Source organism: Schistocerca americana, chromosome 8 (genome assembly GCF_021461395.2).
Source record: "Schistocerca americana isolate TAMUIC-IGC-003095 chromosome 8, iqSchAmer2.1, whole genome shotgun sequence".
Classification (NCBI taxonomy): Eukaryota; Metazoa; Arthropoda; class Insecta; order Orthoptera; family Acrididae; genus Schistocerca; species Schistocerca americana.
Window position 1 is genome coordinate 467026217 of NC_060126.1, and position 15661 is coordinate 467041877.

The 15661-nt window shown below is 42.5% G+C and overlaps 1 protein-coding gene across 1 annotated transcript in view; it reads left to right on the forward strand.

Moving 5' to 3' along the window:
* LOC124545236 (phenoloxidase 2-like) overlaps positions 1-15661 on the forward strand; it is a 261009-nt gene that overhangs the window by 40470 nt on the left and 204878 nt on the right. The window contains exon 3 of the mRNA XM_047124106.1: positions 3321-3516. Coding sequence (XP_046980062.1) covers positions 3321-3516 — 196 coding nt within the window. The remainder of the gene's footprint in view (positions 1-3320; positions 3517-15661) is intronic.

The window sequence follows — 15661 nt, forward strand, 5'->3', positions numbered from 1 at the left end:
TCGTCAGTGAAAAGGCGGGGGGAGCCATTGATGTAGGTATGATAGACATGTCAGCGCCAGTGTCAACTAGGAAAATGAGCCGTGATGAAATGTATTAAATTTTTCTACTATGTCAGTCACGTACAAACGACCAGTTGGCCGGGCGAGCGAGTGGGCAGAATGCAATGTATGAGGACGCCTGTGAGGTTCCCCTCAGGACTCAGTGTCTTTTAGGTCCTGCGGTCAGCGTTTGGGTGCTGGCAAGGTAATCAGCACTTCTTGGCATTATCGCCGAAAATCTTGTGGTACCAGCAGTATGGATGAGCTAGAAGCAATGGTGGTGGTGACTGTGGCAGTGGAGGAGGCTTGTCCTCATTGATTTGTTCCGGCATGTATACCAGCACGTATGGTGCGTGGGCGATCCTGGAGTGCTTGGACGGTGGAGAGAGTGAGCTGATACTGCCAGGCGACGTAGAAGGTGCGGAGGCAGAGTGAGCCCTGCCTCTGCCAGCAGACGGCAGGTAAGCAGGAGCAGTTGTGCCAACTAGTGGTGAGTGGTGAGCTGGTTGGTGTTGTCGTAGCAATGATTACAGTTGGTCTGCGATGCAGATGTAGCAGGTGGATCTGTAGGTTGGCAGACCACACGGCCCACAAAGTGATGTCCGGCATGGTGTGCTCTCTCAAGTAACTGAAGGTGGCACCAGAGTTGCGATAGAGTTCAGTCCCCCAGTGTTCCTCGTACAAGATCTTGACGATTAATTCTTGCAGTGAGCAGGCGAGTCGTTCCATGATCGTTTTCTTTGTGAACTCATACTTTGGTGGAGGCAGTGCAAGAGGAGTAGATCGCAAATTAAGTCCAAGTGATCATGGAGGTGCATGACAAGACACAGGAATTGAGAGTTGTCGTCGGACACATGATGCCACTGAAGAAGATGCTCGACAAGCACAAACCATGATACAGGGTTGTCTTCGTGTAAAGGTGGCAGCTTCAGCAGGTGATCTGGGGAGGGGATGAAGGCAGCTTCTGTGTCCCTTGGAAAACTGGCTGGTCCATGGCAGGAGAGGCCGTACAGCAGGCCAGCACAGTAGGTGTGGGTGCGTTATTGGCAAGAACGTCTCTAGCAACGGTAGGTTGCATTGTCCTTGACGTGTAGCAAAAACCCGACGCGGCTGGCTCAGTCGGTACCATGGGAATGAGCGGTTGCGCAATATGTGTAGGGGTCCCATAAACTGGACCGTAGGTTACAGGTACTGATTTGAACTTGCCCATCTTAGAAATAATGCAGAAGGCCAGTGCGGCAGACACAGGTGGAACTGTGAGAGAGGTGAGTGGCTGAGCGGTTGGAACTGGGGTCCCCTGTGAATGTGTGTGTGTGTGTGGGGGGGGGAGGGGCAGGGGGGTTAGTAACTCATGTGACAAAAGTGTGACTTCTTTGCGTACATTGAAAACATGCCCCGTGGGCTCAAACTATAAATTACCGGTTGAACTTGTGGAAGATCATTGTGGTGTGGTAAGACACCCCCGGAAGGCGAAACGTCAAAAGATGTACTCGAACCCACGTGGTCGAAAAGTTGAGCAACTGGTCTGGCGGGTGAGCAATGTGGTTGGAGATCGCGAATCACCATGGAGTAATGGAGAGCCGGCCATTGGCGAAGGATTGAAGGGGCCCGGCGGTTGTAGTTGGGCTTTCAAATCTTCGAACAAAGCATTGGGTGAGGTGGCCATGGCGGCGTGCGCATAACCTGTTGATTTACAACACCCGGCGCAGAATTCGTGGAAGACATAGAAACTTCAGGGTCACCAGCATGGGAACAGGATATGAATAGCGGTATATGGAATAAACTGTCCCCACTAATATCTGCACATACATATAGTTAGACAATTATCATATATGTGCTCACAGTACAAGGTATAAGAACAGAATGAATTAACATGGTGACTCGGCTGAGTGACCTGAGTCCCAAAGATTAATGTTGTGTATGGTCAATACGGCCTATCGACACCACAAGTGTTTCCTCTTAATAGATTGAAAATTGCAAACTCATTTAGCTGATTGACCAGATTTGTGTTGGTGCTTCCATATGGAGAAGGTGTTTATCATTTTAATGAGATCTGTTATCTGAGCTTATAGCTGTTTAAACAATGATGAGCAATTTTTTCTTATCTCTACCAATATCTTTCTACATGATCCTTAAAAATACTCAGTTAAAAAATCACTATTTTTCTCCGTCTCAAAACAGATACACTTTTTCCTTTAAACTGTGTATGTGCTTTCACTAGATAAATCACTTTAACTGAATGAAGTTTCAGCTGTAGCTCCAATAGCAGTAAACTGTAATCACAAGTTCAGCTGAACAACATCTCAACCACACCACAAAGGAATGCAAACAGCAACTGAATATGAAAACAAGTTAGTTAGTTCCACTTTTTTAACAATTAAATAAATAATGCCCAATGATGGCACTGTTGACTGAAGTAAATTCTCTTTCTAATGCTGGCTTGTGCTAAGCATTCTTATAATAGGAAGCTTTGCAGACAATTTTTGATTTATGAAGGATGGAATTTGCTAAGACACAGCCTAATCCAATGAACATAAAACACAAGAAAAACAAAGCAATAAATCAGTCATATGCTTTACAGAGATTAATAAAAGTTTAAAATACATACTATTTGTTCTCATTATCAGATGTTGCAGAAGTGGAAGAAATGTGAGTGTAATAGTTTAAATTTTGTGACACTACAGTGTCTTTTTTAGCAGATGTTTGAATTTGTTTGTTCTGTGCAGTGTCATCAGTCCAATTTCAGTTTTACCATGCTTCCTCGATAATAATTGTATCACATTTTTCTTTACGTCTCCAATATTGAATCCAAGCATTACTGCATTCCACCTGAACTCCTTTAGACTTTCTTTCACCTCTTATTTATTTTCAGCTATTATTATCATTTGCATAATCCATCTATTCATTGTTCATTTAGTAGTACTCTTTGTCATTCTATTTTCTTGTTTGTGCCCTACATAATCTTCTCCATAATTAAGTTGAAAAGTGTATGTGTATTGCATCCCCTTGTTTGATGTCAGTTTTATCTGTAATTCATGTTTTAGCCTTGCTCTTTAATTTAATGTTCATCTCAAGGCATGTGTGCACCCTACAATAATCCTCCTGAGCTCTTTAATTGCTTTTAGTACACAGTACGTAATTTCTTGGTGAATGCTACTGTATGCTTTGGAGAAAACAATTAAGGTTGTCAATATCATATTCCCAGCATTTTACTGATATTTCTGTCCTTGTAAATATGTTGTTGATATTTAAATAAATTGTTTTTTTTTTTTTTTTTCCAGCCTTTTCGTTACCAGTCAATAGCTTCCGATTTAGCTAACAGATTTGGTGGGCCATCGGATAAATTAGAAATAGATGTGAAGTCCATCACCCTGCCTGATCTTTCATTCCCCATGACTCTTGGCCGCAAAGAGAACTTCTCTCCTCTTATACCATATCATAACAGAATGGCAGCACGGCTGGTAGAAACATTTGTGGGTAAGTACTATAGTAGAAAAATTTAATACATGTTATATCAGTTTAACCTTAATACCTCTTTAGTTAGCAGAATTTGGAAATAAATTCAATATTCTGATTAAAATAATTAGGCTTTTTCCATTGGCTAGGTTGATTAAAATTTGCTACCGTTATGAGTATCTTTAACAAGGACTAATTAATTATTTTGATATTGTTGATTGAGGTAGCACCATTGTTTCAAGAATGGACTCACATTCTCAAGGGGTGAGGTCCAAGTTCCAATCCATCTTTCCAGATTTGGGTTTTCCATGGTTTCTCTAAATCACTTAATGTTAATACAAAGAAGGTTTCTTCAGAAAGGACACTTCCATTTCTCCTTTCCATCCTTTTTTCAATCCAACCAGGTGATCCATCTTCAATGACCTCCTTGTCAATGGAGTGTTAAACTCTAATCTTCCTCCATTTCTGTTTTCTTGTTTTATAAATCATGTTTGTGATATTTCTATATGAACTGAAATGTGTAGAATTGTTAGAATGGAACATACACTTTCTCAGTGAATGCATTGTTACATGGTTGCCATTTGTGTGTTTTCACTTGTCAGTGATGAGTGGCCCGGTGCACCTATATCATCTCGCACTTAAAATTTGGGTGTGAGCAGGGCTGTCAACAGGTGATGGCAGCATTACTGAAATGCGCACGGTACCAGCATTGTGGAGGTGGTGTGGTGGCAGAATCAGCTGGCCTGATGCTGTCAGTTGTTGGTGTCATGTCTTACACATTGTAGGCATTAACAAGAAATCAATGTGATGCATAATATGACTGTAATAGTGGCATTTCTGCAGTCAGGGTTGCCATTTAGGTAAGGAATAACCCAATGATACACAGAGACTTTGAATCTCAACATACAACAGTGAGCCAAAACATTATTACCACCTGTTTAACAGCGTGATGTTCCACTTTTCAAACACAGTACAGCAGAGACTCTGCTTGGCATGAATTCTAAAAGTGTTTGACAGGATTCCAGAAGTGCATTGCACCAGATGTCTATGCAAGGGGTCAAACAATTCCCTCAAATTATAGGATGGTGGTTTATGGGCACACAGCTGGCACCTAATATGTGTTCCAATGGGTACAGATCAGACACATTTGCTGGCAAAGACATCAATGTGAGTTCACTATATTGCCCATCAAACCACTGTAGCATGATTCTGACCTTGCAACACAGACAGTTATCCTGCTGGAACATATCATTGCATGGAGGGAGACTTCAAGCATGATGCAGGTCATCCACAATAACTTTCATGTAGTTCACTGCTATCATGATGCCTTTGATTGCCTTCCACAGTCCCATGGATGTCCAACTCAATATACCCCATAGCATAATTCAACCCCCACCGGCCTGCATCTGTGGCACAGTGCATGTTTCGAGCAGCCACTCGCCTGGATGAAGTTGTGTAAGGACCCAACCATTGACCTGGTGTAACAAGAAATGCAATTCATTCAACTGGCAATACATTTCTGTTTCATTTATGCCACGTGGCTAGGGCCTACCGTCGGGCAGGCTGGTCGCCTGGTGCAAGTCTTTCGAGTTGACACCACTTCGGTGACTTGCGTGTCGATGGGGATGAAATGATGATGATGATGACAACGCAACACCCACTCCTTGAGCTGAGAAAATCTCCGACCCATCCGGGAATCGAACCTGGGCTGTTAGGTATGATATTCCATCGTGCTGACCACTCAGCTACCAGGGGCTGACATTTCTATTGATCCAAGGTGAAAATCAGTGATGCTGCAGCCACTGCAATCATAACTGATGATGTCGTTGGTCCAACACAGAAACACATAGGGGTCATGTGGTGTGGAGCTCCATTTACTACAATTGCCGTTGAACAGTGTGCTGTGAAACACTTGTGCCTGCACCAGCATTGTACCCTTCATCGTATCTGCCGCAGATCGCTGCCTATCCTGGATTACACAATGAGGGTCCTCCAACCTCTGTGTTTCGTGATGAGACGTGGTTGTTCAATATGATATGGCCTACTCATTATTTCACCATCCCTTAACCACTTTCCATAGGTGTTCACAAAGGTAGCATACAAACAGGTGACCAGCATCACCATTCTAGAGATTCTCTTTTCCAGCCACAGTGCCACAACAATGTGCCCATTGTCAAAGCTGCTTATAACAGTGGATTTCCACATTTTCAGCCCGTACCTTTGCCATAATGACTGCTCATTCATCACTCTTTCACTTACATTCTTTCCTTACTGCATCAGATGCCCACAGCACCACCAGTAGACTTTCAACATGACAGTGAGCAGTGGTCATAATATTTGGCTCATCAATATGTATCATTTATCTTAGATAGAATGATACACAAATATCTTACATTCTCAGTTGTTCAATCCAAACTAAATGTTTTGGACACAGACCAGTCACTCTGTGCTGCCATTGTTGGTCAGTGATAGTCTTAGGGGTGTTGTCCCCACAAGTTTCTTAGCCAAAAGCTACCAGTTTCTGTACCCGAATGCTGTTGTCTGGCTTGAGACTGTGGTTAACAAGACAGTAATATTTCTCTATGCACTGCAAATGGATGTATGTGTAATAAACAACAAGGTATTGTTTTAAATTTATCAGATGTAATGCTCCTTAAGCAAAGATAGGGAGAAATGATTAACAGTATCTTTTGTGTGAAATTTCCTGAAGTGAAATTAACTGCTATGCTTGTGTTCATGCAATTCTGTGTAAATTAACTACAGAAAATTTGTGAAAGAATTTAGTTTCAAAAGTAACCAGTTTTGAAAAGGATAGATTGTTACTCACCATATAGAGGAAATATTGAGTTTGCTAACAGGCACAGCAAAAAGACTGCTATGCACTTGAACATTTGGTGAAAAGCTACCTGTAAAGAAGGAAACACACACACACACACACACACACACACACACACACACACGTTATTACTGTTTCTGGCCACTGAGGTCAATTAAACAATCACAAAAAAGTTATAGTTCATAGAACCAGAACAAGGTGGGACAGCATGAGTGAGCAAGCATTATGGTGGAAGAACAATACTAGAAAGCCCATGAGTCATTGCAAACTCATTTCAGCACGATAATTAATAATCCATATTGTGATCCTAAGTACAATGTAGTAGAGAGTGGCCAAGTTTCATGATGTCAACAATCTACACTCAGCAAACGATATGTCATTGGGGATCCCGGCCGCTGTTTATAAAAAACATCAATCTCTCCTGTTGTTGAATCGACAGTGGTGTAATTCTCATAGTTTCCCTGTGGAGAAGGCATGATGGAAAGACACTGGAAAAGTACAGGGCTTGGGTTGATATTTGAGGTGGTGGAGCTGTTGCCAGCTGATTGGACAGCAGATGAGGGCAGAGCTGATTTGCATGCCCACTAGGCACACCCCTTTTGCTTCAGTGTCGAACATCATATAGTCCCACTTGGCAGTCATGATACCCAGAACCCATCTTGGGAATTGGCCATATGAGTGGTCTCAGACAGTGGTACCCACCGCATATTTGGGGCTGTTTCTCGACATCTGTTATTATGGCACTGGCTGCAAGAGGTCCAGTAGTGTGTGCTGCCAATGAGCCTGCAGAATTTCAGTTAGGGAGTGGCTCTGGACTGGGATGTTCTTGCAGGCTCATAAAAAGGCATGCAGCACATATTCCATATAGGTAGTGCTGATGGTTTTGGTCATTTGCATTTTGAATGTGAGCTTGAGGCTCTCAGCTGCATTATTAGACCTGGGACAAAGAGGGGCAGATAACATATTTTGGATTTTATTGTTTCTGTAGAAGTTCATAAACTGAATGTATCACAATTGTGGTCCACTGTCTGAGTCCAAGATGTGAAGAGCAGCCTCTGTCACAACTATCTTTTTTAGCGCACTGTGTGTCATTCAGTATATGAAATAACAATCATCATAATGAGTGGAAATAACAGACACTGAAAAGCTGAAGATGATCATATTGGATCAATTGCCAGTGTACATCACTGAGAGGTAAAAGTTTGAATGACATGCACAACTAAGAACTGTATTATAATTAAATTCACCTGTGGGAAGTGCATATCCATCGTTTGCCTGGATATGATGTAAATATGGTAATTAACCCAACACCATTTTAAACTATTCTTCATTTATTGCTTTAAATTTCACCAGACAATGAAATATATTAATTTAAACATTCTGTGCTGCAACTAACACAGGCTACCATCTCAGCACATATGAAAGCAGACTCAACACAGAATACAATGCCGGGCACTGTTGCCATGATAACAGTACCATTTAAGAATCACCATTTTACGTAGTACTGTTTAGAAGAGTGCATAATTGGAATTACAGTTAAAAGTTATAATTCATTGACAATTTAAATAAAGTATTGTTACTGTAAAATATGGTTACAAGTTTTGCATAAGCAGAATTTAGTTAGCAATACATTTTATATAATAAACAATTGATAAGAAAAAAGTCAATTTACATTTTAATTACTGGGTGGTTTTTATTACTAACATTCCCCCTGAGTCCTTGATAAAGGGTGGACTCACTGATACAGTCATATGTGTGGAAGAAATGGCATAAATATGTTCAAGTCAGTTACAAAATATCAAGTCTTCCAGAATTTCGCTTAATTCACTATTTTATACAAAATAATAATATTATGGTATCAAACAGTGCCTCCTTTACATCTAATTATGCTTGAACCTGGTAAAGTATCAAAATTATGTATGTCAGAAAGTTAACTATAGTTACAAATATCATTATTCCATAACCTATTCATCAGGTAATCCTTTTTTAACTGTATCAGCAAGAACATTACATAACAAAAGATGTACCATTGACCAGTCCCATTACAGTGGATAGTTGGGGCTGAGGTTGGGTATTTGAGTGAGTTACATAGGGAGGTTTGGAGAGCATTTCAATGGCCTCTACCCATGTCACCAAGGAAATGCCAGTCACTGTCGAATTGTTATGCTATGCTTGATGAGAGTGTGTTGATGTATGGCATGTGTTGTGCCCCACTTGTAAGAATACTGATTTGGTGTGGATGTGCCACCATGGTTGTTTCAGTGTCATTCAGGACAAAAAATTTTGCAGCAGCACCGTCAGTGTTGCCATGGAATGTTCTCTGTCCTGGGACAAGTCTGGCCAGTAAATGTGCCATCTGCAAGTGGCATTCTCCAGTGGTCTGCATGCAGAAACCACATGCTGCAAGGGTGATGCTGCATAGGATGAGAATCCGACGGTAGCTTTCAGTAACTGAATACCGAAGGATGCCTCTTATGGTTTGCTTGTGTTTGATGTTGTAGCAGGTCCAGAGTTTGAAGCTCAACAGGGGTGTTGGTGAGCAGGCATATGAAGTGTACTACCTGTTAGAGGACTGGCCCCTCTATTATAGCATGAATAATCTTTTGCATAGTGATGGGCAGCTCATCAAGAATATCCAATAGCCTTCCATCAATAGCAAAACTCATTGGATCTTGTTTATCAAAGTGTGGATTGGGATGCATGGGTTTCCAGGAAAACACATCTGCATTGGCATGATGAGAGGCAGATCTCTAGTGGATTTGGTATTGGTATTTGCTTATGAAAATGACTACCTTTGTAATCTCTGAGCTCTTTTGCCCATTGAAGGGATGGGAGGATTGAAGAGGGAGTCCAGAGCATTTTGGTCGATAGTCAGGTGTAATTATACTTCTTAGAGGAATTTATGAAATTGTTTTGTGTCACGTGTTATTTATAGCACTTTCTTTTCAATGGAACTGTAGTAAAGTCGAGCAGAATTTAGAGTTTTCAAGGCACATGCAATGAGGTGTTCTGTGTGATCAGAATTTTTGTGTGGTAAAGGTGCATCCATGTTGTGTTAGTAGGTATTGGCAATAAGGACATATGGTTTACTGAGGATAAACATGGCTAGAAATGGGCGCATTGAAAGGTGCACTTGAGTAATCAAAAACTTGTTGGCAAGAGAGACCCATGAAATTTGGTGCCTTTTTTCTGAGGAGGTTGAGAGGTTGGGATGTTTCTGATGCCTGGAGGATACATTTCTCATAATAATTGACTTTGCCCAGTAAGGATTGTAATTCTTTAAGTTTACTTTGCAGGTAGGGTTTGATGATGACAGATGTTTTCTTCATTAGGCATAACCATACATCCATACTAAGAACGTGTTCCTGGTAGTCAGCTTTTGATTGAAAGAATCCTAATTTCTCTTAGGTTGCAACAGAATCCTTGCATTATAAAGTTTGGAAAAGAAGGCAGAGATTATGTTGATGTGCTTCCCTCATTTTGCCTGCAATGACCATGTCATAGTGGTAGTTAATGCAACACAGGGAGTTCCAATAATTCTGAAAGATTACAAGGGTAGTAATCACACTGAAAGGGAAGTGATTATAGTGGTAGAGGCTGAAAGGAGAACTGATGACGATGAACTGCTGATAAACCTCTTCTAGTGGCAGCTGTATATACAGTACACCTCTGCTAGGTCAATTTTGAAAAAATATTTTCTTCTGACTAGTTTTGATCTAAGTTTGTTGATGTGGGGAATGATGTAAGTATCAATAATTGATTAAGCATTTAAATCGTTTTAAAATCTCCACAGATATGAATTATACTTCAGATATCCAGAGAAACACTTATAGAGTAGCACATAGATTCGTAGTAATGGGTGTCAGTATGCCTAAATGCCAAATGCTGTGATATAACCCATTCTTGCTCAGAATGTAAGGTGAAGTTTGACACAGTTTGGGTGGACAAGAAAGAAATGTGGAGTGTCTAATGGTTTCATTTCAATGTATGCTGCATAATTGGTAGCACAACTAAACCCAGGATGAAGAGAGATAAGAAACTTTCACACAGGCGGTAAAGATCGTCGAAAGGCACCACATGGCAACCAAATCATCAGTCTGAAACCACATGCATTAAAAGCTTTGAGACTAAAAAGAGTCTGAGCACAGTCTTAAGCAAAGACAGAAAATATTAATTAAGTCTTATAGCGGACCATCGCTTTACAGTAACGATGGAGGGGGACGCTCTGTTACCTGTAGCTCATTAGATGCTAATGTGTTGGAAGCAATTGAAGGGACTCAGCTGGAGTAATTGTGTTATCAATTATGAGAGACATGGAAGCTCCTGTATCTTCTTGAAATGTGACTGGGCAATCCAAAATGGAGGGTTGTGAGTCACATTTTATGTGGTAGTGCCGAAGAAGGATCTAATTGAAGCAGGATGATGTGACCTCATTTATGCCCATGCCAAGGTGCAATTTGTGCTTTTACCAGTGGGGGGGATGTCTTAGGGGGTTAGTAGAATTATGTATGTTACTAGCTTGGACCATGGCGTTACGCATGGTTAAACAGCTATTTATAAATAGATTTTAATGCTGAAACTCACTATTCACGCGTATGCACTATCAGAAAGGCCATCCCTTGTTATATCTTTAAAAGTACATTATAGGTAAAGGTTATTTACAAAATCATCTATATACAGGTATACAAGGGGAATTAAAAAAGTAGAGGCACATTTGTGAAAAGCTGTACTTATTCTGATGATAGAAAACTGAAACATATTAATAGGATTAATAGTAAGACTTATTAACAACTTTCAGTGTTTGGCTCCACAAATTATATGTAAAGTTTTACTCCAGTGCGTGGGAAATAAACATCCCAGGTTGGGATGCATAAACTAAAACCAGAGGAGGGGATGGTGTGATGCAGAGGGGGGGAAATCCCCCCATCCACCCCCTGCAAATCGCACACTGGCCCATGCTCATGCACAGGTGAACATATGTGGCTGCTGCTGATGGCAGCGACAAGGGTGAGCTTGTGACATTCCAAGCAGCATATGTGTTTATGAGGTCGCTGGTGTCAGAGGTGAGTGCAATAGCACTGTAGGCACATGGGGAGGGGCAACTGTGAGGGCAGTCAATCTGAATGGGATGCAAGGGACTGTTTATCCAAAAGAGCTCTATGAGCAGTTTTGGATAAACTGTCCCCTGCGTATGTAAGATGCAGACTGGTGAGCTAGTGTGTGCAGTCTCTGTTAAATGATGGGCTGTTTGAAACCTGGTTGTGCAATTTGGTGTGAAAACTGGATGAACTTTCAGTGTAAGACACAGTGCTGACACTGCTACACGTTGAGCAGTTTGAATCCCAGTTCCACAATTTGCTATGGGAACAGGATGAGATTTTAATAGAAGACACACACCTTGAACAAATGTAGCATCTTATGTGAAACCTTGTGAGCTTTAGCAAGTTTGAGAACATCTTGTAGGGTCAGATTCTCCAACTGTAGTGCTTTTAAACACTTGTTCTGGTCTACAGGAAACTGACTGATTATATCTTGTACAAAGGAATGTGCATACAATTGATTGCAACTCAATTTAGTACACTAACAATGGCATTTGCAGCAAAGACCTTTAAATACATTTGCCCGTGCTACATATGATTGATTAGAGAATTTGTACCACTGAAAATATTTTCTAAAATGCCTGGCTGCTATTATCTGACACTTTTATTCATAATATGAGGAACGTAATGTACAAATCTTTGAAAATTCCAGTTTCTAAGTCTAATATGGACTTTAGTTTTTGAAGCAAATTCAACTATTTAGAATTAGTAGACAGAAGATATGCACATTACAATGCCATATCAGAAATGTTACATGCCTGTAAGTGCAGGGAGGGGCACTGGATATAACTGTCCCATTCCTAAGCATGTGTCTGAACACACTGTGTGATCAAAAGTATCCAGACACCACCAAAAACTTACGTTTTTCATATTAGGTGCATTGTGCTGCCACCTACTGCCAGGTATTCCATACCAGCAACTTCAGTAGTCATTAGACGTCGTGAGAGAGCAGAATGGGGCACTCCACAGAACTCACGGACTTCGAACATGGTCAGGTGATTGGGTATCACTTGTGTCATATGTCTGTACACAAGATTTCCACACTCCTAAACATCCCTAGGTCCAATTTTTACGATGTGATAGTGAATTGGAAATGTGAAGGGGCACGTGCAGCACAAAAGTGTACAGGCCAACCTCATCTGTTGACTGACAGAGGCTGATGACACTTGAAGAGGGTAGTAATGTGTAATATAGGCAGCCATCTATCCAGACCATCACACAGAAATTCCAAACTGCATCAGAATCCACTGCAAGTACTATGACAGTTAGGCAGGAGGTGAGAAAACTCGAATTTAATGATCGAGCGGCTGCTGATAAGCCACACATCACACCGGTAAATGCCAAACAACACCTCGCTTGGTGTAAGGAGCATAAACATTGGATGATTGAACAGTGGAAAACTGTTGTGTGGAGTGACGAATCATGGTACACAATGCGGTGATCCAATGGCAGGGTGTGGGTATGGCAAATACCCAGTGAACATCATCTGCCAGCATGTGTAGTGCAATAGTAAAATTTGGAGGCGGTGGTGTTATGGTGTGGTCATGTTTTTCACGGAGGGGGCTTCCACCCCTTGTTGTTTTGCATGGCACTATCACAGCACAGGCCTACATTGATGTTTTAAGCACCTTCTAGCTTCCCACTAATGAAGAGCAATTCGAGGATGACGACTGCATCTTTCAACAGGATCAAGCAACTGGCCTGTGGCGGAGTGATTACACGACAATAACATCCCTTTAATGGACTGGCGTGCACAGAGCCCTGACCTGAGTCCTATAAAACAGCTTTGGGATGGTTTGGAACACCGACTTCATGCCAGATGTCACCGACCGACACCGATACCTCTCCTCAGTGCAGCACTCTTTGAAGAATGGGCTGCCATTTGCCAAGGAACCTTCCAGCACCTAATTGAACATTCTGAGAGTGGAAGCTGTCATCAAGGCGAAGGGTGGGCCAACACCATATTTAATTCCACCATTACCAATGGAGGGCACCATAAACTTGTTAGTCATTTTCAGCCAGGTGTCCGGATACTTTTGATCACATAGTGTAGGTGGAAGTAGTGGCAGTTGGAGCCCCAGCTTCTCTGCTTGTAGCAGTTATTGATGTGTTACCTGCACTTGGAGCTATAAATGATCAGTTACCTGTAGCATATACATTTAATAATCAATTCTTAAATGTAGTAGAAAATGTAGGAACAGACAATTCATATTTCAATAATATGGAAATCTCACCCACTTCTCCTTCTGAAATTAAGAAAATTATGTATGCTCTCAAAAATAAAAGCTCATATAGATTTGATGGTGTTTACAACAGAGTACTAAAGACTTGTTCTCATATAATATGTGGTCCAGTCACATTAATGTGACCACTTCCTACCTTCAAGATCAACTTGCAATAACAAGTCACAGACAGCAGGTGGCACAATAGCAGTGGAAGGCATATAAAGTGTGTTGGGGGGATGGGAAAAACAGTGCAGTCATTGTTCATAATGTAGAAGTGGAAGCAATTTATTAGACAACCAAAAAGGCATAATCATTGGCTTTCAGGCCAAGGGTGGCAGAAAATTGTAAGAAATTTTGGTCTTATGTCAAAGCAGCAGGTGGATTAAAACAAAATGTCCAGACACTCTGTGACCAAAATGGTACTGAAACAGAGGATGACAGACTAAAGGCTGAAATACTAAATGTCTTTTTCCAAAGCTGTTTCACAGAGGAAGATTGCACTGTAGTTCCTTCTCTAGATTGTTGCACAGATGGCAAAATGGTAGATATTGAAATAGACGACAGAGGGATAGAGAAACAATTAAAATCGGTAAAAAGAGGAAAGGCCGCTGGACCTGATGGGATACCAGTTCAGTTTTACACAGAGTACGCGAAGGAACTTGCCCCCCTTCTTGCAGTGGTGTACCGTGGGTCTCTAGAAGAGCGTAGCATTCCAAAGGATTGGAAAAGGGCACAGGTCATCCCCGATTTCAAGAAGGGATGTTGAACACATGTGCAGAACTATAGACCTATATCTCTAACGTCGATCAGTTGTAGAATTTTGGAACACGTATTATGTTCGAGTATAATGACTTTTCTTGAAACTAGAAATATACTCTGTAGGAATCAGCAGGGGTCAGATACATCACATGATCACACTGACAGACCCACAGGCACATAGACACAGGCAACAGAGCATGCACAATGTCGGCACTAGTACAGTGTATATCCACCTTTCGCAGCAATGCAGGCTGCTATTCTCCCATGGAGACGATCGTAGAGATGCTGGATGTAGTCCTGTGGAACGGCTTGCCATGCCATTTCCACCTGGCGCCTCAGTTGGACCAGCGTTCGTGCTGGACGTGCAGACCGCGTGAGACGACGCTTCATCCAGTCCCAAACATGCTCAATGGGGGACAGATCCGGAGATCTTGCTGGCCAGGGTAGTTGACTTACACCTTCTAGAGCACGTTGGGTGGCACGGGATACATGCGGACGTGCATTGTCCTGTTGGAACAGCAAGTTCCCTTGCCGGTCTAGGAATGGTAGAACGATGGGTTCGATGACGGTTTGGATGTACCGTGCACTATTCAGTGTCCCCTCGACGATCACCAGTGGTGTACGGCCAGTGTAGGAGATCGCTCCCCACACCATGATGCCGGGTGTTGGCCCTGTGTGCCTCGGTCGTATGCAGTCCTGATTGTGGCGCTCACCTGCACGGTGCCAAACACGCATACGACCATCATTGGCACCAAGGCAGAAGCGACTCTCATCGCTGAAGACGACACGTCTCCATTCGTCCCTCCATTCACGCCTGTCGCGACACCACTGGAGGCGGGCTGCACGATGTTGGGGCGTGAGCGGAAGACGGCCTAACGGTGTGCGGGACCGTAGCCCAGCTTCATGGAGACGGTTGCGAATGGTCCTCGCCGATACCTCAGGAGCAACAGTGTCCCTAATTTGCTGGGAAGTGGCGGTGCGGTCCCCTATGGCACTGCGTAGGATCCTACGGTCTTGGCGTGCATCCGTGCGTCGCTGCGGTCCGGTCCCAGGTCGACGGGCACGTGCACCTTCCGCCGACCACTGGTGACAACATCGATGTACTGTGGAGACCTCACGCCCCACGTGTTGAGCAATTCGGCGGTACGTCCACCCGGCCTCCCGCATGCCCACTCTACGCCCTCGCTCAAAGTCCGTCAACTGCACATACGGTTCACGTCCACGCTGTCGCGGCATGCTACCAGTGT